General features: G+C 39.1%; 1 protein-coding gene across 2 annotated transcripts in view; it reads left to right on the top strand.

Moving 5' to 3' along the window:
* zfr (zinc finger RNA binding protein) overlaps positions 1-23,649 on the top strand; it is a 50,832-nt gene extending 27,183 nt beyond the window's left edge. The window contains exons 13-20 of one of the 2 annotated variants that reach the window (XM_061768300.1): positions 50-270; positions 803-953; positions 1,359-1,500; positions 3,426-3,523; positions 4,258-4,353; positions 13,408-13,519; positions 16,424-16,521; positions 22,631-23,649. In XM_061768300.1, coding sequence (XP_061624284.1) covers positions 50-270; positions 803-953; positions 1,359-1,500; positions 3,426-3,523; positions 4,258-4,353; positions 13,408-13,519; positions 16,424-16,521; positions 22,631-22,813 — 1,101 coding nt within the window. In that variant the 3' untranslated portion in view covers positions 22,814-23,649. Of the gene's footprint in view, positions 1-49; positions 271-802; positions 954-1,358; positions 1,501-3,425; positions 3,524-4,257; positions 4,354-13,407; positions 13,520-16,423; positions 16,522-22,630 lie in introns of those variants that run through there. The other variant, XR_009787852.1, reaches the window with a different exon arrangement.
* Positions 23,650-24,920: the final 1,271 nt, after the last annotated feature.

Genomic DNA, 24,920 nt, shown 5'->3' with positions numbered 1-24,920 from the left:
CTTTCAAAGAGATTAGTTTAATTTAATTTAATGCCTTTGTGCCCTGCAGCCCCCACGCCGACTTGACTCCTTAGATGACCGCTATGTTATGACCAAGCATGCTTCCATCTACCCTTCGGAGGAGGAGCTGCAGTCTATTCAGAAAATTGTGTCAATCACAGAGCGTGCCCTCAAATTGGTTTCAGACATAATAACAGACGAGGACAAGGTCAAGGAAGATGATGACAAAGAAAAGAAAGAACCATCAAAAGATAGGTGTGACATCGACAGGTATGATAGCAATGATTTTTGATTGTACCCACATTTACAGGAACTGTAAACGTTGCAACTTCGCATTATAGCATTGAGTATGCTTTGGTTTTTCGGCGTCTCAAAATTGAGTCAAGACTGATTGGTTTAGGCAAATTTTTCAACCTTTTGTTTTGTTTTTACAATTCTTCAGGTCATGACACCCAAACCTGATGTACTCCATGCATTGTGTAGCATCTTACAATAAGGCTACTATAATTGAAACACAACATTGTGCATGTACCCTAATAATTCAAAGAGAGATTTTTTTTTTTTTCACAATTTATAACAGTTCCCATGCTTTCGTCACACAACCTTGAATATGAATTGACCAAAGTACGTCACAACAACGGCAATTTCAAATCCACACATTTTGCAAGCCTTATGCCATCTATTGCTTTTTTTTTGGGACCTTTAAGTCAAGTATTACTTAATTTGGTATTCGAGTTTAACATTTTTGAATGTTGTTGTTGTTGTCGTTTGAATTCTAATTTTCCTTTTTGTATCCATGTAGAGCCCTGAAGGGTGTGATGAGGGTGGGAGTCCTGGCAAAAGGGTTGCTTCTTCGTGGGGACAAGAATGTCAACTTAGTCCTGCTCTGCTCAGAGAAGCCCACCAAGAGTCTCTTTACACGGATTGTGGAGCTTCTCCCCAAACAACTTACAGTACTACCTTTACAATTCTCAACTGATCTTTTTCTGAACTGACCACTTTATTTTGTTACTTGTAGCGCAATAATTTCCACCCAAGTAAATAATAGTTTTTCTCCACATTTGACAAACAAGAACTTTGTTGCAACAATTATTAAGACTTGTAACCAATCTATGGCATTTGGTGCCGGTTTTGGCTTTATCCCCTAGTCACTGTTTGTTAGCTATTCATAACCGTACAAGCATTGTCATCAGAGAGGCTACCAATGAGATAAATTCAGCCTTGCATTATGAAGTACTGGGCCCAAAATCTGTACCTTAATGCAGTGGCCACTGTGTACAGATTATCCAAATTATTTTGGCTCCTTGGCTATCCATATGCTTGTTTTTTTTATTTTACATGTACTTTTATTTTTCCAGATAGTAGCACCTGAAAAATATGATGTTAAAGGGTCTCTCCAAGAAGCAGCCATCATTCTTACATCCTGTACAGAACCAAAGATGCAAGTGACCATCACTTTGACTTCACCTGTCATCAGAGAGGAAAATGGCCAGGATGGAGGTTGGGAAAGCCAAAACTGCTGATGTAGTACCTCCTTATCTTGTCTCTGCTACTTCCCGATGAAATCATTTCCAGTATGTTGGTTCACACTGAGAGTTTTGTGCTGCTGGCACACCACAAAAATGTGTTGAGCCTTAAAGAAGCATCCTGGAAAAATGTTTCATGTCGGAAACTTCTGGCTACTAAAGTAAAAATTGAACTTCTTTCTTTCAGGCTTTGTTTATAGAAATCTTTGTTCAACCACAATTATTAGAATGATTTTCTTTGATATGTTCAAAGTAACCTGGGAGCCCGCTAGAGAACTTTTCCCCCTTAAACTTCGACTCTGTTGAAATTGCTGGAGAGCTGACTTGGAATGTAAAGTAAAAGAGGGTGCCAGCAGTATTGCTCTTTAGTCTTTCTGCTCTTTAACTCTTCTAGGATGCTATCTCTTTCAAGCAAAGCATGATCAATGTTTGCATTGTGATATGAGTTATACCCTGGAGAAATTTTGTTTCCTGTGTTCTCAGGGATTCTGACTGTATTTTAATGTTAGTCTTAGAAAATGTCAATTTTGGTCATTTGTCTTAGAAAATGTCAATTTTGGTCATTTGTTTTATTTTTATTTTTGTTAACAAAGACTAGTCAGTGAAAAAAGTGTTTTTCCGAATTTAACAATACACTAAACGTTTGTAGTTGGTTTTAAAGTAAAAATTTATTAATTGCTTTTGTCATCAAAAGTGTCAGGGTTGTTCTTTTGCAACCCAGCATTCAAATCAACATTTGGCGTACAGACAGATCAGAATCCCCCCACAGCAAATGAGAAATAGAAAATATTTTTGTCCACAGGAAACAAATTGTATTCTTGTTCTGGTGAACAGTTCACACTGTTTGTTGTCTCTTGATCCAAAGTGCTCCCCTGAGTAGATTGACATCTTTTGAATTAAAAATGTGGCTCAATACCATGTCAGAGTCGCACAACAGTAGTCTTATGACTTACCATAGCCATGAGCTATAATCTTTGAAATTAGAGGATTTTGTTTTCTTAGGGGAGTATTATTGAGGCTAAGGTATGAAGGCTTTGGTAGACTGGTTGGTTAGACCTGAGTACAGCCTTTGACATACATTGTCTGTTGAGGTCTTAATCCAGCCCACTGATGCCAGGTATGCATGCAGTGATATCCTAACCTCTTGATTGCTGGCATTTTTTTTCTCTCCTTTAGTACTCATTGCTACTTCATTGTTGTCGAATGTCATGGTATTCACATCCAACAAAATGACCCGTTTATCTCTTTGAACAAAAGAAAAAAAATTGTCCATTACTTTCTCCCATCAGAGATTTAGTAGGGCCCAACAGCTCCGGAAGGATTTTTGACCAAGGTTTTCCCACACCCCAAAACTGTTGCCACACCTACCATTGCCATGCCGCTTTTTATCAGGTCGCTATCATAGGTCTTGGCCGTTACTTTCTTTATGCAACACTTTGTAATGGTCATCCAGATCCATTATCTTTCTCTGTGTTTCAGCGATGTTCTACTACTACTCATGATAACTTAAGGAAACACAATTTTTCAACAAATCTATACCTGATAAAATGGTAATGGCTGCAAATAGTGCCAGCCTAAACGTGTATGGATTTGCTATTAGACTATGGTGCTTTCCAAATAAAGCAATCTACTTTATTGAGTCAAAAACAAAATCTAAAGTAAATGACTGAACATACATTCTCAGTAATTAGCTATACAGTAAGTCATATTTTTAATATTAACATTTTTAATCTTCATAGTATTAATGTTGAACAAACGTAAAAGTAAAAAAAAAAATGTGGGTTGCTTTGTAAAGAATCATTGGTATGTGTGGCAATGTGTTTGTTCTTCGCCAGCCTCGCTGACCTGGTCAAACACCCATTCCTCATCAACATTTTGACACTTCAAATCCATTTTTAGATGTAACTTCGGGTTTGGTGAAAGACCCAGCGGACGTCTTGGACAGGCAAAAATGCCTTGACGCTCTGGCTGCTCTGCGCCACGCTAAGTGGTTCCAGGTTCGGAACATCATTTTACTATATTATTGTAGCCTTATGAGATGCATTATTTGTTTAACTTATTTTGTTTGTACGCATTTGAATATTCTATTACTGAGGAAAATATGCACCATTTGAAGAAAAAAAAGGATGCCTTTTAAGAATTTGAATAATGACCATTTTATGTACCAAGTATAAATCTTGTCAACAAAAAATAGGCGTCCTAGTATTGCCTTTTTAGTTGTAATTGCAAAGGATTCCATAAGGCTGCACGATAACTTGCACCAAGTTGTGCAACTGTGTTTGTATCCTTTATTCTACATATGAAATGGGGATTGAGCGACAAAGGAAAATCTGATTAGTTTCCTGTGGCTCCACTTCCTGTGTAAAATCACAGGTAAATTATTGCAGATTTCCTGAGCTCCTTCAGTCGCCATTCTCTCTCAGATGAACTCTTGTATTTTGAAATACATATTTTTTGGATTTCCATGATCAACCTTGGGTCAGGGTTTAGAAGATGGCAAGGAAAGTCCTCATTTCTTGTGCATCTTGCAAACTTTGAACTCTCTTACTAACTGTGAGGGACAAGACTACTGGCAATGGCAGCTGATTACAAATTTTGATGCCTCATTATAACCTTAAACCATACTCAAGCTTCCATTATAAACAGTAGTAGTTGGACCTCTAAGAATGGATTGACTATCCACAACTCACCCTTGATTTGGCCTATAAATGTCACTTTGTTACGTCACAAGGCTAGAGCAAATGGACTCCAGTCATGTGTGATCATCATTCGGATACTCCGAGACCTCTGTCAACGAGCTGGAACCTGGTCATCCTTCCCAGGATGGGTGAGTCTCCCCCTAATAGTATGGTGACCTTTGTGACAAAATGATAACGGTCTTAAAATCCTGTTACTGTCTTGTCCATAATTTAGACAAATCGGGTACCATTATGGCTGTAACAATACACTAAGATTCAAATCATATCTCGATTTCTGACCCCAAGTATGATACACAATTGGATTTTAAAAAATAAATTAATATAATAATGTATATTTTTAAAGAAATTAATGAATATGATAAATGTAGATATGGATATTATGTATATATTAGGGATGTTCAATACCACTTTTTTCAGACCCTGACCAGTATTCACTCTTGACTACTCACCGATACCACTAGTACTTTTGTTACACAAAATTTCAACTAAGTATTCAACTATTTTTTTATTATCCTACACCAAGAGTCAAACTGCCATCCAGGGTGATGGCCTGTCTAGTTTATAGTACATTGTGCAAGACGGCTCACGTGCCCATGGCCATACGGGAGGAGAAAAATACCTCCGTAAAGTCGCAGTGTGAAAATTAAACAATAGGGTGTATCACAGCCTCATTATTTAAACATATAATTAAGAGGTATTTAAATTATATTTTTAACATAAACCTAAATGGAATGCAAAATGTTAGTCACATGGTTTTAAAACTAAATTGTCTTTTCTGAAACACACACAGTGGGGCAAAAAAGTATTTAGTCAGCCACCAATTGTGCAAGTTCTCCCCCTTAAAAAGATCAGAGAGACCTGTAATTTTCATCATAGGTGTACCTCACCTATAAGAGACAAAAAGAGACAAAAAAAATCCAGAAAGTCACCCTGTTTGATTTTTAAAGAATTTATGAGCAAATTATGGTGAAAAATAAGTATTTGGTCACCTACAAACAAGCGAGATATCTGGCTCTCACAGACCTGTAACTTCTTCTTTAAGAGGCTCCTCTGTCCTCCACTCCGTTACCTGTATTAATGTCACCCGTTTGAACTCATCAGTATAACAGACACCTATCCACAACCTCAAACAGTCACACTCCAAACTCTACTATAGCCAAGACCAAAGAGCTGTGAAAAGACACCAGAAACAAAACTGTAGACCTGCACCAGGCTGGGAAGACTGAATCTGCAATAGGTAAGCAGCTTGGTGTGAAGAAATCAACTGCGGGAGCAATTATTCGAAAATTAAGACATATAAGACCACTGATAATCTCCCTCGATGTGGGGCTCCATGCAAGATCTCACCCCGTGGGGTCAAAATGATCACAAGAACGGTGAGCAAAAATCCCAGAACCACACGGGGGGACCTAGTGAATGACCTGCAGAGAGCTGGGACAAAAGTAACAAAGGCTACCATTGAAGATGAAACGTGGCTGGGTCTTTCAACGTGACAATGATACCAAAGACACCGCCCGGGCAACGAAGGAGTGGCTTCGTAAGAAGCATTTCAAGGTCCTGGAGTGGCCTAGCCAGTCTTCAGATCTCAACCCTATAGATAATCTTTGGAGGGAGTTGAAAGTCTGTGTTGCCCAGCGACAGCCCCAAAACATCACTGCTCTAGAGGAGATCTGCATGGAGGAATGGGCCAAAATACCAGCAACAGTGTGTGAAAACCTTGTGAAGACTTATAGAAAACGTTTGACCTCTGTCATTGCCAACAAAGGGCATATAACAAAGTATTGAGATGAACTTTTGTTATTGACCAAATACTTATTTTCCACTATAATTTGCTAATAAATTCAGACGGGATTTGTCTGGAATTTTTTTCTTTTTTCTCATTTTATCTCTCATAGGTGAGGAATACCTATAATGAAAATTACAGGCCTTTCTCATCTTTCTAAGTGGGAGAACTTGCACAATTGGTGGCTGACTAAATACTTTTTTTGCCCCACTGTATCTAAAAATACACCATTTTATTATGAGGGAATTTTTTTAACTTTTACAATACCGATGTATAGTACACACTATTGACTTATGAAGATTTATTTGGGGGGAAAATTGCGCACTATACACAAATTACGGTAACTCATTCAATGCCAGCCATTTCAGAGCATTATGACAGATTTTTCAGGGCCCACAGAATATTCTTCTACGAATATATATAACGTAATTTCTCGTGTATTATGTGTACCCATGTATAATACGCACCCCCAAAGTTGACCTCAAAATTCTGGAAAAAACGTCTACCTATGTATAATGCATTTTTACAATGCCTGATTTTGCTTCTACCCATATGATCAAAACATGAAATATTATCTATATTTTGTTCGTTTTTTTTTTTAAAGAATTAATCTGGTTAAGCACTTTATTTAAACATGTAATACTTTTTAAAATTTACTTGCTCTTATTTTGAAATGCACAGCCCTACTTTTATTTATTAAATTAGAAAACACACAGTTGTGCTCATATGTTTGATTACCCAGGCAGAATTTGTAAGATGGGTACAATTCTTTGAAAACATGGACCAGGCGAAACACAATTTTATTTTAATGGGATTCAAATTAAACGGTCAAGCATTTCAGAAAAGCAATATCATTAAACATAACATAACCATAAAGAAATTAATGATGGTTGTTGTTCCGTCATCAGTCATATTTATAAATTCTGCCAGGGTATGTAAACTTATGAGCACAACTGTACATATATCCAGTCATACATACGTACCCCTGTCATATTGGAATTAAAGTGTAGGCTACACCTTTTTTATAACCACTAGGTGGCGGTGGCATATTAGAATGAAAGTGTACAGCTTTTTCATAACCACTAGATGGTGCCATACATTTATAAAATGTGAAAGATTTTTACATTTTTCCTATACCTATGTATAATGCGCACAAAGAATGTGCACGATACACGAGAAATTACTGTATACAGAATCTACCAAATGAAAAAATGGACTAACATATTTTACCAGAAAGTTTGTTTCTACTGTTTTCCATTCTTTAGTAATCACCAGTAGAATATACAGAGTTCACGCTGCCTGTTCGCCAACTCGCCAATAGCTAATTGAAACAAGATGTGGCGAAGCGAATCATGTTTGCCACAACTGGCGAATCAAAATTGTCTGCGTCAGATAAAAGATAAAGTGAGCGCGCTCTTTCTGCCGTGTGTGAACAGTGTTCGCTTCTTAAAATGCTTCAAACTGCCCTCCAGGCGCTGCTGGCTATAAGCAGTCAGGGTCACAGGCTTTCCCAGATGCAGGGAGCGGCAAATCGGGGAAGGCAAGACCCGATGCCACCTGCCGCCGAATTGAAGCATGCATATTACCGTGATGTACATTTGAAGTGTTGATGGTCAATATGTCCTGCAATTCACATTAGTTCTCGCAGCTAGCTAGCTGCTGCCTTCATCAATGCATGAATGAGCCTCTAATCCCACTTAGGTTGTCATGCCGAGCGGCGGCGGGCAATGGCTCAAAGCAGAACCATAGCTAGTCATTTGGGGGCCCAAGGCAAACAGTCATGCCCCCCACCCCCAGCCCCCTTATGTGATTTAGAAAACTTAGTCCTGCGTTTGAATTCTGTTACAATTATCTGACAGCTGAAGTTAGCATTCTAATATTTACCACCAAAGATTTAGAATATTATCTTCAAGGGAAAAGTTTGAATTTGAGAAAATTCTATATGAACTCCTTAAAATCCTACTTGAGGATGATCAAAAAAGAAGTGGATCGTTCCAATACTTTTACTACAATTGATAACAATAAACATTTTATCTAGTTTACCATTTCAACCACTTTTTTACTCACTTTTGGTGATTAAGTGTCACTCCACTTTACCTCCATACTCTACTGACAAGAGCATCATTATACAGTATTCAATTTTTTATTCAAAAGGCATGAAGTTAAACCAATAAGTCAGTCTTCTACTGTGACTGTTTTTTCTTTTTACAATTCAGTTGTAGAATAAAGATTTGTTCTTCATATGCATTCATTATAACATTTATAACTACACACCTGTGGCTAGGAGATTTTAATACTGTTTAGCCACATTGGCTGAGAGGTTTCATGACCCTGTGCCAACCCTGAATTTCGGTAGGTTTGACTAAATTCAGCCATTTCTCGCAGAAACGACAGAATTTTAATTATTTTTTTGTTTAAATGAAATATGAAGCACAGAACGACTTTTTGCCTTTGTGAAACCCCTAAGATCTGAACAGTTTTTATTTCATGAACCTGCGAAAACAACATTTAGGAATAGCTTTTGATTTCAAAGTAATATATTTACAGATATGCACGTGAGTGACACAACTCACCAGAAATCACGTCAGTCATGGACATGTATTATTCAAAGGCATTCCATATATGCTGATCATGGTCCTCGTCATATATCCAAGATCTATATTGGACTTGTTCATGTTTATAACGCCTTTATACTTCTGCTGACTACCACAACAATATGTTGCACAATGTATACATAGACTGTCCCCTCCAAAAATATTGGAACCGCAAGGTCAATTCCTTTGTTTTTGTTAAATACTGAAGACATTTGGGTTTCAGATCAAAAGAATGAATATGAGACAAAAGTTCAGAATTCCAGCTTTTATTTCATGTTACATGTGTTAAACAACTCAGGACAGAGCACCTTTCGTTTGAACCCACCCCCTTTTTAAGTTACCAAAGGTATTGGAAGGTATTGTTTTCTAGTTGCTCAGGTGTTGGCTTTTAGATTGATTGCTTAAGTGTCAGAGGACAAAGATGTTATGGGGTCAGTTAAAATTCATATTTGGATTGTTTATATGTTATGTAATACATGCACGTAACAACTTCCAGCAAGTTGTCAACTATAGTTTAGCTATAAATGTGGTCTTTATTACACTTATTGAACACTCCCCGAACATACTTGAAGCTCAAGACACCGGGCTGTGGTTACTCTATCCACCGCAAGGGCTACTGGAAGTGATGTTGCAATTGACAAACACAGCGCTCTACACTCTATACGCAATGGCCAGCATCGTGTTGGAATATGAGGAGGAGGAGGATTTCGACGTACAGGAGCACCCAGCTAATATGTATTATATATTCAATTATCTTTGCAACACGGCACAAGCTTTTACATGCAGTATTCCTATATATTGTGTGTCCCTCGTTCAAGTAGCTTGATAACACGCCACACAGAAAGTCTTTTCCTTGTCTGTTGGCTTGTCATATAGGCAAAAGTACAGACGACAGTACTGAAAAGTACTGCGTGAGTCTTTTTTTCCTACTGCCCAGTGCATAGTAACCATAATAGTTGTAGGTACATACAAAGAAATCCTCATCTCTTGTCTGCGGCACTTCGCCGCTGCGAGATTTAGTTCTCTTGCTGGCGGTTGAGGTCCCGATGCCCGTAGGAAAAACAGTTGGCACCGCAGCGGGTTTCAGCCTCTGCCTAACTACACCTGTGTATCCGATGCTTTATGCTCAGTCTTTCTCAAAACGCGTTTCGAAGTGATCAACACAGTTTGGAATGCTTCCTCGGCACCCATAACTGACCACGTTTCTTCCCGTCCATTGACCTTTCCTATCCGCTGGTCACATATTCCTTTTTCACTTGGAAAGCTAAAGTAACTCTTGCCACTGCCTGAACCATTTGTACAACCAAATGCCACACAATAAACCATCGTGACATCGCTAAACCATACGACAACAAATATACAAGGACTTGAACAACAGCATGGAACAATAGCATACAACTCCAAATGAACAGACTGTTTGGCTAGTGTTACTTCACAGCGCCGGATAGAGCCGAAGACCGGAATGCACTAAATGCAAAAAGCAGAAGCTGCATTCGGAATCATATTTATTAATTTCACTGCTGTATATCTGCTATATAATCACTTCCAAATGGCAGATGTGGTTTGTAAAGGAGAGTTATCAAAAAGCAAACCATTTTGAAGAAAAAGGGAAATCGATCAGGGCTATTGCTCAAACATTTGGGCATAGCCAATTAGGGTTGGGCATCGTTTGAATTTGAGCGATTCCGATTCCTCATTTCGGTTGCAGTTCCAAACGATTCTTGATTCTGATTCTTTTCGGGGGCTGGGTCAAACAAGTTTGCATGGTTTAAGTAAAGGATGTCCAAATTATGAACATCGATTTTCTTAGCAGCCCGCAGCATAGACTAAAATCAACATTTGACTTGAGGTTCTTTATAACCAGTATCAATGTCAGACCTATGAACTAAAAGGCAATGTGTGTGGAACTAACCCAATTGACTTAATATTCATTAATAAAATTTTCACCGAAAAGTTAAATAGAGCATTGTTAAAATCATTATTTAGGACTGTTTTATCATGTCAAGTTTTAACTTGACTTCCTGTTTTAAGCTTTTAGCCTTTTATTTTGATGGGTAGGCACCGGAACTCAATATTTTGGCAATATTATTATTATTATTCAATGGATGGAACAAAATGCTATAAAACACTTGATTCCTTTCCATAGCCACCGATTAGGCACAAGGTTAGTGTTTGTGATACTGTGAGACGCTTATGTGAATTTTGTCCCAATTCATTGTGATGTAAAGTTGCTACAGTGACGTTTTAGCCTAATGTTAAGCGCTTACGTTGGTTTGAAGACTAAAATAAACGCTAAAAACCATCAGTGCAAACGTGCCACCAAACGTTTACCTCGTTAGCTGTCTCAATGTTGGCATAGACTTATTTTATTGTTTAACTCACCAAGTTGACTAACAGTTGACTTCACTGAAGCTCCTCTCGGTGACGGCTGAGGCTCGAAGCGCATCAGACGCTACACATCGTGAAAGCCTCCTTTGCACAATATAATCTTATTCCAAGTGTTGCACTGAGGAGACTGGTCATTAATTATAACAAAGTTAAGACACACTTTTGTTCACCGCCGCCATCGTTGGGCAAAAGTACGTCTTCTTGCTCGTTCTTCGTTGTCTTTGTTGGTTTCCGCCACTTCTTCTGCAGGCATTGAAACTGGGCACCGTAGTTTTTACATTTGAACGGTTCCGGGAGAGACATAAAGACATTGAGAAAAACAGTCACTGAGCAATAAAGAGTTGCTAGTTATCTGGTAATGCCGGTACACAACTTTATTTTTTTGTTTTTGGACAATTGTCCAAAAAGATGCAGAGTCCTGTAGCATTTCGAATGACGAATCTCGCAATAGTCCGGTGCAATGACCATTGTGCAAATGGCGCCGAGACTTAAAGGAGTGTATGCAGTTTAAAGTAGTGCGATAATCTGTGACAATGTTGATTGTGCAAACGTTGCAGATACTCCTCAGTCAGTGTGCAAATGGAGCAGATGGTACTCTGGCATGAGTGGCCAGTATTGGTCAACAACAGTGAGTGCACGAGTAGTATATAATTGGCCCGGCAGAAATGTGACAACAAACTCAGACAAAAAAAATAAAAATATGATTCAGAATGGGCCTTCTGGTCTTCGGCTCTATCCAGTGCTGTGACGTAATACGAGCCAAACAGCCTGTTTATTCGGCGTTGTGTGCTATTGTTCCATGCTGTTGTTCCCGTCCTTGTATATTTGTTGTCGTATGGTTTAACGATGTCACGATGGTTTATTGTGTGGCATTTGGTTGTACAAATGGTTCAGGCAGTGGCAATAGTTTTTGTGGCTTTCCAAGTGAAAAAGGAATATGTGACCAGCGGATAAGAAAAGTCAATGGACGGGAAGAAACGTGGTCAGTTATGGGTGCCGAGGAAGCATTGAGAACTGAGAACTGAATCTCGCAGCCGCCACGGTGCAGTGGAGAAGCGGCGCAGACGAGGTGAGGATTATGCACTGGGCAGTAGGAAAAAAAGACCCACGCAGTACTTTTCAGTACTGTTGTCTGTACTTCTGCCTATATGACAAGCCAACAGACACGGCAAAGACTTTCTGTGCGGTGTGTTATAACGCAACTCGAGCGAGGGGCACACAATATATAGGAATACTGCATACTATGTAAAAGCTTGTGCCGTGTCACTGAAACATACATGAATATAAAATATTATCATGCTCAAAAATATTGGAACCCCTGGGGTTTCTAGCCATGACGGTTGTAGCCGGGATTCAAACCCGTTACCCTTCGGTCACTGGACAACCTGCTCTACCTACTGAGCCCACAGCTGTCCAATAAATTTCATATTACATGACATCTAAACAATGCAAATATGAATTTTAACTGACCCTATAACATCTTTGTCGTCTGACCGTTAACTTCAGAATAATTCTTTTAAAAAGTAAAAAAAAAATTAAAAAAATACAGATAATACTTCATGTATTGATCATATAGGTAGAAGCAAAATCATGCATTGTAAAAATGCATTATATATAGGTAGAAGGTTTTTCCAGAATTTTGAGGTCAACACTAGGGGTGCGCATTATACACGAGAAATTGTGGTAAGTGAGAAAACTACCCAAAAAAATTATTATTTGAGAAGGGGGCAAATACTTCTTCATAGCACTGTAAGATAAACTTTATTAGCCCCACAATGGGGAAATTTGCATTGTTTCAGTCGTAATAGTGCATACAGTAAATATAAATATATATGAAGAGAATGCAAAAAATACATTACACAAAGTAGAAACCTTTTTCATACATTTAGCACCTTTCAACACTACATTATGTTGCAGAAGAATATATGTGTGTGTGTGAGAGAGTGTGTGTGTGTGTGTGTGTAATATGCACTGTTGGATTTAGGATTTCTGCTTTTGCAAAAATTCTCTCAACACATGTTCAATAGGTCAAAAGATGCCTCTATATAGAAAGTGGTTTTAAAAATTTTGGGTAGAAAAGCATAAAACTAGACAGCAATTTAGTACTTAGTGGAACCTTTATTTAAATGACTGACCAAAACAGCGTTTTGACAAATTGCTCCACAAGTCTAAGTAATTGCTATACAAAAAAATATTTTGTATTGTAATAAATACGATATTATTTATTTTTTAATATTACGGAGTTTCTGGATTGAAGGCACAAATAGTTGGAAAGGTGTGTATCGTGTTTATTCCTTAGAGTACAGTTGCACGATTTTCGGTTTCGCTACTGGCTTGATTATTTTAATCAAGTCTGTCAGTTGTCAGAACTGTTTGGTAATGTTGGGAATCTAAACTGTGATTTCCCCCCCCCCAAGGCCATGGAACTGCTCGTGGAAAAGGCCATCAGTAGTGCCTCTATACCGCTTAGCCCAGGTGACTCACTAAGACGCGTCTTAGAATGCATTTCATCTGGGATTTTACTCTCTGGTAAGCTATCTTCATTTTGTGATGACATGATTCCTGTTGTTAATTCAACTGTTATTAATTTGATCCCACAAGCAGGCATGCCCATAGCTGATCGACAGCTTTTTCACTCCCTGTGGCATATTCAAAGGTACAGTGCCACCAGAAAGTATTCACACCCCTTCAATTTTCCACATTTTGCCATGTTTATTCTAAAGCTGATTTGCGTCTAGTTTTTAAAAAATCTATAAAAAAAAATATCCCATCATGACAAAGTATATTTTCAGACAGTTGTGCAAATTTTGTGCAAATGAAAATATAAACATTTAAACATAATAGGTACATAAGTATTCACACCCTTGGCTTAATATTTTGGTGAAGCACCTTTGGCAGCAATCACAGCCTTCAGCCAGTCTTCTTGGGTATGTCTCTCCGAGCTTGGCACACCTGTTTTGCCGCATTTTCTCCCATTCTTCTCTGCAGATCCTCTCAAGGTCAGTCAGGTTGGATGGGCAGTGTCGTTGGACAGCCATTTTTAGGTCTTTCCAGAGATGTTCGATTGGATTCAAGTCCGGGCTCAAGGGCATTCACAAGCTGCTCCTCTGTTATCTTGGCTGCGTGCTTTGGGTCATTGTCGTGTTGGAAGGTGAATCGACGCCCTAGTCTGAGTTCCAGAGCACTCTGGAGCGAGTTCTCTTGAAGAATTTCTCTATATTTGGCAGCTTTCCTCTTACTCTCTGTTGCCCAGTTACTGCAGCGGAAAAACAGCCCCACAGCATGATGCTGCCACCACCATGCTTCACAGTAGGGATGGTGTTAGCCAGGTGATGAGCAGTGCCCCTCTTCTCCTAATATGACGCTTGGAATTCAGGGCAAAAAGTTCTATTTTGGTTTCATCAGACCAGAGAATTTTGTTTCCGCAGGTCTGAGAATCCTTAAGGTCCCTTTTGCCAAACTTTAAGCAGGCTGCCTTGGGACTTTTAGTGAGAAGTGGCTTCCGTCAGGCCACTCTACCATAAAGAGCTGATTGGTGGAGTGCGTTAGCAATGGTTGACTTTCTGGATGGTTCTCCTATCTCTGCACGGGAACACTGGAGCGTGCCGCCATAGTGACCATAGGGTTATTGTTCACCTCTCTTGACCAAGGCCCTTCTTCCCCGGTAACTCAGCTTGGTCGGACGGCCAGATCTAGGAAGGGTCCTGTTGGTTCCAAACTTCTTCTATTTCCGAATAATCGAGACCACAGTGCTTTTCAGGAACTTCAATGCTGCTGAAATTCTTTCGTATCCTTCCCCAGATTTGTGCCTTGACGCAATCCGGTCTCGGAGGTCTGCAGACACTTCCTTGCACTTGATTGCTTGGTTTCTGCTCTGATATGCACTGCCAACTATGAGGCATTATATAGACAGATGTGTGCCATTCCAAATGATGTTCAATCAACTGAATTTACCACAGGTGGACTCCAAGTTGTAGAAGCATCTCAAGGATGATCAGTAGAAATCAGATCCACCTGAGTTTAAGTTTGAGTGTCATAGTAAAGGGTGTGAATACTTAACTATCTAGTTTGAATGTTTAGATTTTTATATACAAATGTCTGAAAATATGTTTTTACTTTGTCATTGTGGGATAGTTTATGTATATTTTTTTATTAAAGAAAACTATACTCAAATCCGCTTTGGAATAAATCTATAACATAGCAAAATGTGGAAAACGTGAAGGGGTGTGAATACTTTCTGGTGGCACTGTATATTAAAGGTATTATAGTTTATACCCCCAACTGCCATTGCTTTAAAGGGGAACTAAACCCCCAATTTTTTTTTTAAGTGGGGCCACTAGTCTAAACACGGCATTGTACTGCATTCGTGGAATAAGAATGAAACAGAAGAAATCATCAATCTCAGCGGGCCGCCATGTTGGCCAATATCCCCCTCTACTGTCATCTGTGTTAACGTCAGAACTGCTCTTGCATTGCAAACGACACCTGACCAGACCCTGAAAATGGCTAGCAAACTCCTTGTGTATGCTGCAATAACTAACATAACTACGGGTTGATGACATGATAATTTGGACCCCTCCGAATTTGCTAAAGTTTCGTTCAAACCACGTCATTAACCTGTAGTTATGCTAGTTATCGCAGCATACACATTGAGTCCACTAACCTGTTCTCCAGGTTTGGTCACGTGACATTCCACATATGCGGAAGTGACGCTTGACAGTGTAGTTGTGATGTTAGTTTGGGTTGACAGCAGAGGATGAGGTTAGGTTGTTGCCCAACATGGCGGCCCCCTGAGCTTGATGAAAATTGCTGTATTATTGTTTCGTTATTTCACAAATGCATTATTAATCAGAGTACCCTGTTTTGACTAGTACTGACACATAAAATGTCTTGCAAAATTACATTACATTTTTTTTTAGAGGGGGTGGTTAGGTTCCCAATAACGGATTTATATCCACTTTTAGAAGTGTTCTAGTTCTGATCTGCTCATAGTAATTTCTACAATAAATGAAAGGTATGCAAATTTAAAAAACAACAAATATTTATAGAAGATTTATATTTAAAAAAAGTATAAAATCCTATCGTCTTATTTTTTTTAGTAAAGTGCAGCAACAGTAGTTGTTTTCTTTATAGGAACTGAAAAATGCAGACGAGTGCAGCAGTAAGAGTTTCAACAGTCTGAATGATTTGACCATAAAAAAACACCAATGGCAATTGTTATTGATGTGGCACAATCTGAAGAGACCAGACAAGGCCCTGTAAATGCCGCTGTCAGCTGCTTTTGCAGAATTGGTATCTCCTTATATGTAACTTTTCAAAGTAATATTCAAATAAATGGGTTATTTTATTTCCAGCCTTTACTTTTTGTCTGACATCTTACTACGTTGAAATTAATAAGGCAGATGACATAACAAGATCTATTGGTTTTAACAGGTGGGCCCGGACTGATGGATCCCTGTGAAAAGAATGCTGTAGATACCCTGACATCTATTGCAGAGCAGGAAAGAGAGGACATAACTTTAAGTGCCCAGGTACAAGTTCTTACATATTTTATTGAAACAAAACCACACCACTGAACACAATACAGTGTTACAAATAATTATAAAGTTTAAAAAAAAAAAACTCAGAAAAAAACACCAAATGCTATTTTAAAGATATTTTATTTACATCTTTACTACAGGTGCAACGATTAATTGCTTGACAACTAAGCGATTATCAAATAATCTTAACGATTTTTGATAATTGATTAATCATTTAGAGACCTTGTTTAACTGAAAATTGTCCAAATCCTTGGAATTTCAGCCTCTAAACATTATATATTAATAATTAATTAACACTCATAAACCTTGTGGAAAGTCTTTTCAGAAGAGATGATGTTATAATTGCAGAGGGTGGACCGATTCCATATTAAACCCTATGGATTAAGAATGGGATGTCACTGAAATTCATATTTGAATCAAGGCAGGTGAGCGAATACTTTTGGCAATATAGTGTCGGTCTGGCTGGAACCACGTTTTCATGGACCGTAACCAACTTTCAACAACAAAATAACAGGCAAATTAAGACATCTGGAGTTAAAAACGTAAATACACTGCTTTTCAGGATTCCGTCTGAACCGGAAATGAATTAGTACATCAATGCACACGTCACTTGAGAACAGGGGCAATTTAAAGATAACAATCAAATTATTACGAATAAATATTTGTAATATAACCTTTATTAGTTCAACAATGGGGAAATTAGCATTGTTTCAGTAGCAATAGTGGATACAGAAAATATAAATGGATGATATAAATAGCATGCAAGAGAAGACATCTGTGCAAGAAGTACATTGCACAAAACAGAAACTTTTTCATACATTGAGCACGTTTCTATTCAATCAAATGGTTGATTTCATCTGTGAAGGCCTGCCATGGTATAGAAAGAAGTGTATCATTGCAGAAGAAATCAGAGCAAGCCGTGAGCTAGCAACAAACTCATTAATGAACTCAAAACGATTACTGCAGGCCGTAATCACGCCAAAGCAAGAACATTAACTAGGATGGTAGCTAACGTCCATCTCCCTCACTTCCCGTACATGCGTCACGTAACCTTCATGGCACCCTGGACAATCGGAAACCACAGACTCATGAACAATATGCAGGGGTGCTACAATAGGACTATTGCTTTTACAAATTCAGGGTAGAAAAGCATAAAACTAGACAGGGATTTAGTACTTAGTAGAACCTTTATTCAAATGACTGCCCAAACAGCAAAAGAAAAACTAATTGTTTCACAAATCTCAGCGATTGCTCTACAAAAACAATTTTGTATAGCAATAAATGCTATACAAATTTTTTTTTTTTTGGATTTCCAACCAAAATAATTATATTTATTCTAATAATAAACCGGTAAATAAGAATTATAGGTATAATAACAACAATGCAGACTTCATCAAAATAAGACATTTGCAAACATCTTTTACTTTGGAAAACAATTATCAACATTTTTGCCTATTTTCTGAAGCTGTTACGGACCAAACAATAACTGAATCATTTATTTTTGTGCATTTTCTGCACTGTCAATTTGAAATAATGTCCTGTTTTGAATAAAGGGATGGCAATTTAAAAAAAAATAAAAATAATTCAAATCCAATTCATCAATTGGAAAAATGATAGCTTTGAGAGATTAATCGATTATTGTAAAAATTATTAGTTGCAGACCTAATCTTTACCGATCAAGTTACATGTTCACATAGTAATTCCTCTGTGATGTCACCTCAACAACCGTCTCATCCATATTAGGGTTGGGCATCGTCTGAATTTCAGCGATTCCGGTCCCGATTCCGGTTATTCCTTATTTCCGGTTACAAACGATTCTCGATTTTGATTCTTTTAGGGGTCTTGGTCAAAAATGTTTGCATGGTTTAAATGAAGGGTGTCAATATTATCAACATCCATTTTCTTAGCAGCCCGCAGCATAAACTAAAATGAACATTTGACTCGGGGTTCTTTCTAACCCGTATCAATATCAAACCTACGAACTAAACGGCAATGTGTGTGAAACTAACCCAATTGACTTAATATTTATTAATTATTGTTTCAGCTAAAAGTTAAACATAGCATTGTTAAAATTGTTATTTGGGACTGTTTTATCACGTCAAATGGTTTATATGTGCAAGTATTAACTTGACTTCCTGTTTTAAGCTTGTAGCCTTTTATTTAGAGCGGTACGCACCGGAACTCAGAATTCACACGGCACCGGGGATTTATTATTATTATTTTTTAATTAATGGATGTAACCAAATGCTATAAAACGTTGATTCCTTTCCTTACCCACCCATGAGGCACAAGGTTGGTGTTCGTGATACTGTGAGACGTTTGTGAATTTTGTCCCAATTCATTGTGATGTAAAGTTGCTACGGTGAATTTCTAGCTCAATGTTAAGCTTTTTTTTTTTTTTTTTTTCTGTCATCGGGTCTTACGTTGGTTTGAAGAGTAAAATAAATGCTAAAATCCATCAGTGCAAAGGTGCAATCAACCGTTTACCTTGTTAGCTTTCTCAGTGTTGGCATAGACGTGTTTTATTGTTTCACTCACCCAATTGACTGAGAGTTTTTTTGCACAATATAATCTTATTCCAAGTGTTACACTGAGGCGACTGGTCATTAATTTTAACAAAGTTAAGACACTTTTGTTCGCCGCCGTTGGGCACAAGCACGTCTCCGTGCTTGTTCTTCTTCGTTGGTTCTCGCCACTTCTTCTTCGGGGCCGCGGCATCGAAACTGGGAACCGCAATTTTTTAATTTGCACAATTCCGGGAGAACCAGAATGTTAGTCCCGGTTACAGTCGATTCTTGATGCCCCATTCTAATCCATATTAGGTGTATTACCTTGGATAGTTTTTGCATGTGGGGGTGAGAAAATTGCCTTGCAAAGTTGCTTTTAGGAGCTCAACTGCCATCCATCCGCTTAGTTCTCCGTTTTAAGGATGCGTCACTGGTTCTCAATAGGGGCGAGGTCAGGGGATGATTGTGGCCACACCGCAAGGTTTTGTCCCTGTATACACTTGCACGCCTCTAGAGTACGACAAATTATGGCGCACATGCGCCCTAATTTTTCAACGGTGCGCCTAAGAAAAATAAGAGGTCGCACTGGTGCCCCCCAGCCGTTCCAAGGGATAAAAAGTCTCCATTTATGTGTTAGTCGTGGACGAAATGGCTCTTAATGATTCGCTGAAGTAAATGATAGGCGTGCTTCCCCCCTTTTCTCCCTCACACAGTGGAGAAGAGAGCGGCGGCATAAGCCACCACTGCACACTGCACATGATTGGTCATTGCACTGGGTAGAAGAGGGGTGGCAATTCCACACAAATATACAGCACCCACACGAAGAGTTGAGAGGACCAAACAAAACGAGAGAATTAAGAGTACACAATAGACTCACTGTAAGGAATACTCTAGTTTAAAAAATTATAAAAACGATTATTTTAATAAATGAGTGACAGCAGGAAAATAAGCAAAATATTGACAAATGTCAATTTCATTGACAATTCAAAGGCAGAGTGTCTGCAAAAAAAGTCTCTGCTGGCTCCACAAATAACCTACACAGGCATATGAGTGCAGTTGGAAGAAAAAAGATAGGCAATTGAACCTTATATTAATGAATGTGCCAGTATTTTTGAAGCTGTTGCTGGAGACTGCAGTAAACAAATAAATAAAAAAAACACAATACATTTTTTAAAATTACTAATTAATATTGTGCATGTTACTCATTTGTTCTACATTTCAATGCCAATGTTCAATATTCTTGAGAATTAAAAGTTCATTGCTCTTAAAAAAAAAAAGGATGTACGGATGTATTTCTTGTACGGTCATTATGTAAATAACTGTTACTACATTATTGTATGTTTAGAAATTTAGTGCCATCGTATTGAATAAATCAAAACTTAAATTTAGCAAACGTTTAAAAAACAAAAAAAACAAAACAACAACTAAGCTGTCAATATTTTGTCGCTCAAAATGATTCAAACCTCCAAATCTGAGGTGGCGTGAGCCAAATCTGAGGTCAGGGATGAGATCCTGCCCCAAGTGGAGGAGTTCAAGTATCTTGGGGTCTTGTTCACGAGTGAGGGAAGAATGGAGCAGGAGATCGACAGGCGGATCGGTGCAGCGTCTGCAGTGATGCGGACTTTGTATCGATCCGTTGTGGTGAAGGAGCAGCTAAGCCGAAAGGCGAAGCTCTCAATTTACCGGTCGATCTACGTTCCTACCCTCACATATGGTCACGAGTTGTGGGTCGTGACCGAAAGATCAAGATCCCGGATACAAGCGTCCGAAATGAGTTTTCTCCGCAGGGTGTCTCCCTTCGAGATAGGGTGAGAAGCTCGGTCATCCGAGAGGATCTCAGAGTAGAGCCGCTGCTCCTTCACATCGAGAGGAGCCAGATGAGGTGGCTGGGGCATCTGATTCGGATGCCTCCCGGACGCCTCCCGGTGAGGTGTTCCGGGCACGTCCCACCGGGAGGAGACCCCGGGGACGACCCAGGACACGCTGGAGAGACTACGTCCTTCGGCTGGCCTGGGAACGCCTCGGGATCCCTCTGGAAGAGCTGGATGAAGTGGCTGGGGAGAGGGAAGTCTGGGCGTCCCTGCTAAAGCTACTGCCCCCGCGACCCGACCTTTGCTCAGTGTAGTCACTGTATGGCAGGATACTACCATTTGATCTATGTGGCCAAACGTTGAGTCATGTAAGGTGAAATAGGTGGCATATGTGGTCAGAGAATAACGGGTAAAATTGGTTATGTACCCAAACAAAAGAGGATTTTGGAGGATACTTGTACTAAAATATTCGATAACTGCAGCCCAACATTCACTTCCCCCTATTAGGTTGTCATATTTTGGGGGGGGTGGACCGGAGACAAAAGGAGAGAGAAGCTGAGCAAGGGGATAGCCATCGGGAAGAGAGCGAGCCGAAGGGATGTCGAGGCTTTTGTGCTCCTGAAGCAGAGGAGACCACACCCATCGACTCGGGTTTCCATGTTAAATTTCATCCTATATGCATGAGTCACGCCCTTAAGCACGGGTTGAAACTCAGCACATTTTCAAATAAACGATTCCTAACTGCTGCTGTCACAATCACGTGGGACGATACCCGTAACAGAAGTATTTCGCTGTAAATTTTGACTTTAATGTTCATGTTCCATTGTTCAACAGTCATCAATCAATTCCTTCCCCCAATCACATTGTGGGAGTCATGAGGACACTTGCGGACCTTCCGGGTCATCCTGCGTGTCTCCACAGTGAAATACTTGTCCTTAGGTTTCACGAGAGGGAACGACCGAGCTTTATCTGGTTAAGTGTCACTATGACTTGACACAGACATCCTGTGACCCTGGGGGGGTCATGTCCAAAGGAATAGGTCAGTCTTTGTGTTCATGTGGAAGTCGGATATTCGTTACTTTTTTGTTGTTTAATAAAACCCCTGCTTCGGGTCGCTGTGCGGTAAACCTGCAAAAAATTATTAGCAAAACTGCTCCTCAAAGAAAAAAATATATATTTGGAGCCATTATTCCGATTGTATAAAGACAAGAGTGTAATGGGTTTAATGAGGTAGGATCATTTATGCACTGTAAATTGTGCAACTCACATGGTTTTACGATGCTGTTTGTCTTTACCGTTATAAAGTGTATTTGAGTGGGCCGCCACCGTTTGCTCTGTCAATAAGGATCGCCTTTACTATGAATGTCCAAAATTTGAAATCATCAATAACTTTTTGAAAATGGGACCTTAACCGTATCCGTTTCAACATGGGAGACCTATACCCATATAAAACAAGGCAGCATCAAAAAATTTTAAAATTAGATTTCTTTATTTTTTAAATACGTGTATTTACTGTTATTGATCAAATTATATGAAAATGACCGTAATATGCTTTTACCAGAACAAACTCACTGTCTCTTGAGTCATCCACATTTTAAGTATTAAAGTACTTCAATGTTCTGTAAATACCGAGATTTAGTTGTATTTATTTTTGTATTCCTTTCGCAAGGCAATTGGACTATTTCATGCTTTTCATCAGCCTTCTTCCACCCCCCCCCCCCATTATGCTTGCGTAATGAAACGTAATTATTAAATGTGTGTCTTCCATCTTTGTGTCTCCAGTTTGCGCTGAGGCTGCTGGCATTCCGTCATATTCACAAGGTTTTGGGTATGGACCCTCTGCCACAGACGAACCCTCGTTTCGGTGTCAACAGCAGCCGCAAGCGTCGCCATGAGAACAGCGATGGGGCAGACAGCTTTGAGGGTGAAGGCAAAAAGGATAAGAAGGATTATGATATTTTGTAAGCGTCACAGTTACGACCTGTTAAAATGGAGGAGAAAAAAAAAAAAAAAAAAAAAAAAAGATGTACTAACGTGTTCAAAATGGGATCCACCATCACCTGTGTATACTGGCCTAGCTCCAATGTCAAGCTTTTTTCTTTGTTTTTAAGCTATAGATTCGCCAGTGTAATTGCAGCCCCACTTGTAATAGAAAGACAAAACTGTTTTGTGTCTTGGTTTTAGTTGTAGATTTCTTAATGGTTGGCTTCCATCTGTACATGTTACAGCAGTTTTTAACCTTTACAGTTAAATTATTAAGTTTTGTGACGTTGTCAAGTGTTTGTGACATTGGCTTCCTTCACAATCTCCTCTTACTTTCTTTGCTTGCTTTGATGTGGTGGACAAATAATGGTTTATTCTGTTGTGGATCAGGAGGCAAGCAGTGATCAGTGTCACTGCCTTCATTCTTCTGTATAGTTCTATTCCAAGATGGACTGTGTTTTTGCAATTGTGACGCATTAATTAATCTGGCCAAGTAACCGCTCTCTAGGGTCTTGAAATATAAAATTGCTTGTATAACCTTAAATAGATGAAAAAGGCTTTGATTTGTGGAAAGCATGGCTATATTCAGAATGCATCCTACAGTTTATTGGAGTTGAAAATGTGTTTGTTTTGTTTTGTTTTTTTCCTGGGGGAAATGAGTTAGCTGTCCTTTTGTCTTGGCGAGGTGCTATATTCAATGCTGGAAATAACACAAATCCTGTTCGGAAAGGGAAGGATGGTCATGTACTGTACTTCTCTGTATGACGTGTTACGAATGCTTGTGTACATGCTTCACAATAAATCATTTCCAGATTAAAGAGATGTGATTTTTGACTGCCTCGTGAAATGATTCGATGAATAGGATGCTTGGTCAATTATTGAAGTCGATAACACTTAGTTCTTTTAGCCTCAGAATTGATAATCTATTCCACTAGAGTATACTCAAAATATAGCAATTGTATTTGGTGATGTTCACAAGTAGAAATTTAGGCATAATTGCAGGACTCAACTTTGTGGACCGGTTGAAGGTCAAGTTTAAGATCAAAAGTCTAAAGAGAGAGTTACCATTAGCAGTCACCCTGCTGTCTATATCCCCTGCCAAATTCCTTAGAATTTACTACCACTTTTTTTTTTAACTTAAAGATAAGTGAAAGTTTAACATTTCAGAACCGATGTATTGAAATTTTGGAAAACTAAGTTTGCATTTAACTATAAAAAATGAAATGGTGGCCCAGTCGGTGTTAAGGTCCTGCATGTACGCGTTGGCAAACTGTACATGAGATGCTAACGATTTATACTTCTTAAACTGCTCCAAAGTATAGGTACACCACACATGAGGTACGCAAATCCGCTGCACACAGTGGAGGGAGTATATGTCCGGCCGGTAGCTGCTCCACTCTGTTTTCAGGATTTTGTACGGATCCGAACTACTTATAGTGGGTACGGAAAGTATTCAGACCCGCTTAAAATGTTCACTCTTTTTTTTATATTGCAGCCATTTGCTAAAATCATTTAAGTTGATGTATTTCCACAAAAAAACGGAATTGTTGAAATGTTTACAGATTTATTAAAAAAGAAAAACTGAAATATCACACAGCCGTAAGTATTCAGACCCTTTGCGCAGTATTTAGTAGAAGCACCCTTTTGCACTAATACAGCCATGAGTCTTTTTGGGAATGATGCAACAGGATTTTCACACCTGGATTTGGGGAGCCTCTGCCATTCCTCCTTGCAGATCCTCTCCAGTTCTGTCAGGTTGGATGGTGAAAGTTAGTGGGCAGCCATTTTCATGTCTCTCCAGAGATGCTCAATTGGGTTTAAGTCAGGGCTCTGGCTGGGCTATTTAAGAACAGTCGCGGAGTTGTTCTGAAGCCACTCCTTCGTTATTTTTGCTGTGTGCTTAGGGTCATTGCTTTTTTTGAAGGTGAACCTTCGGCCCAGTCTGATGTTCTGAGCACTCTGGAGAAGGTTTTCGTCCAGGATATCCCTGTACTTGGCCGCATTCATCTTTCCTTCGATTGCAAGCAGTCGTCCTGTCCCTGCAGCTGAACAACACCCCCACAACATGATGCTGCCACCCCCATGCTTC

This window comes from Phyllopteryx taeniolatus, chromosome 3 (genome assembly GCF_024500385.1).
Source record: "Phyllopteryx taeniolatus isolate TA_2022b chromosome 3, UOR_Ptae_1.2, whole genome shotgun sequence".
Classification (NCBI taxonomy): domain Eukaryota; kingdom Metazoa; phylum Chordata; class Actinopteri; order Syngnathiformes; family Syngnathidae; genus Phyllopteryx; species Phyllopteryx taeniolatus.
Note: the sequence above shows the minus strand (reverse complement) of the source record. Positions and strands in the feature narration are given on the sequence as shown.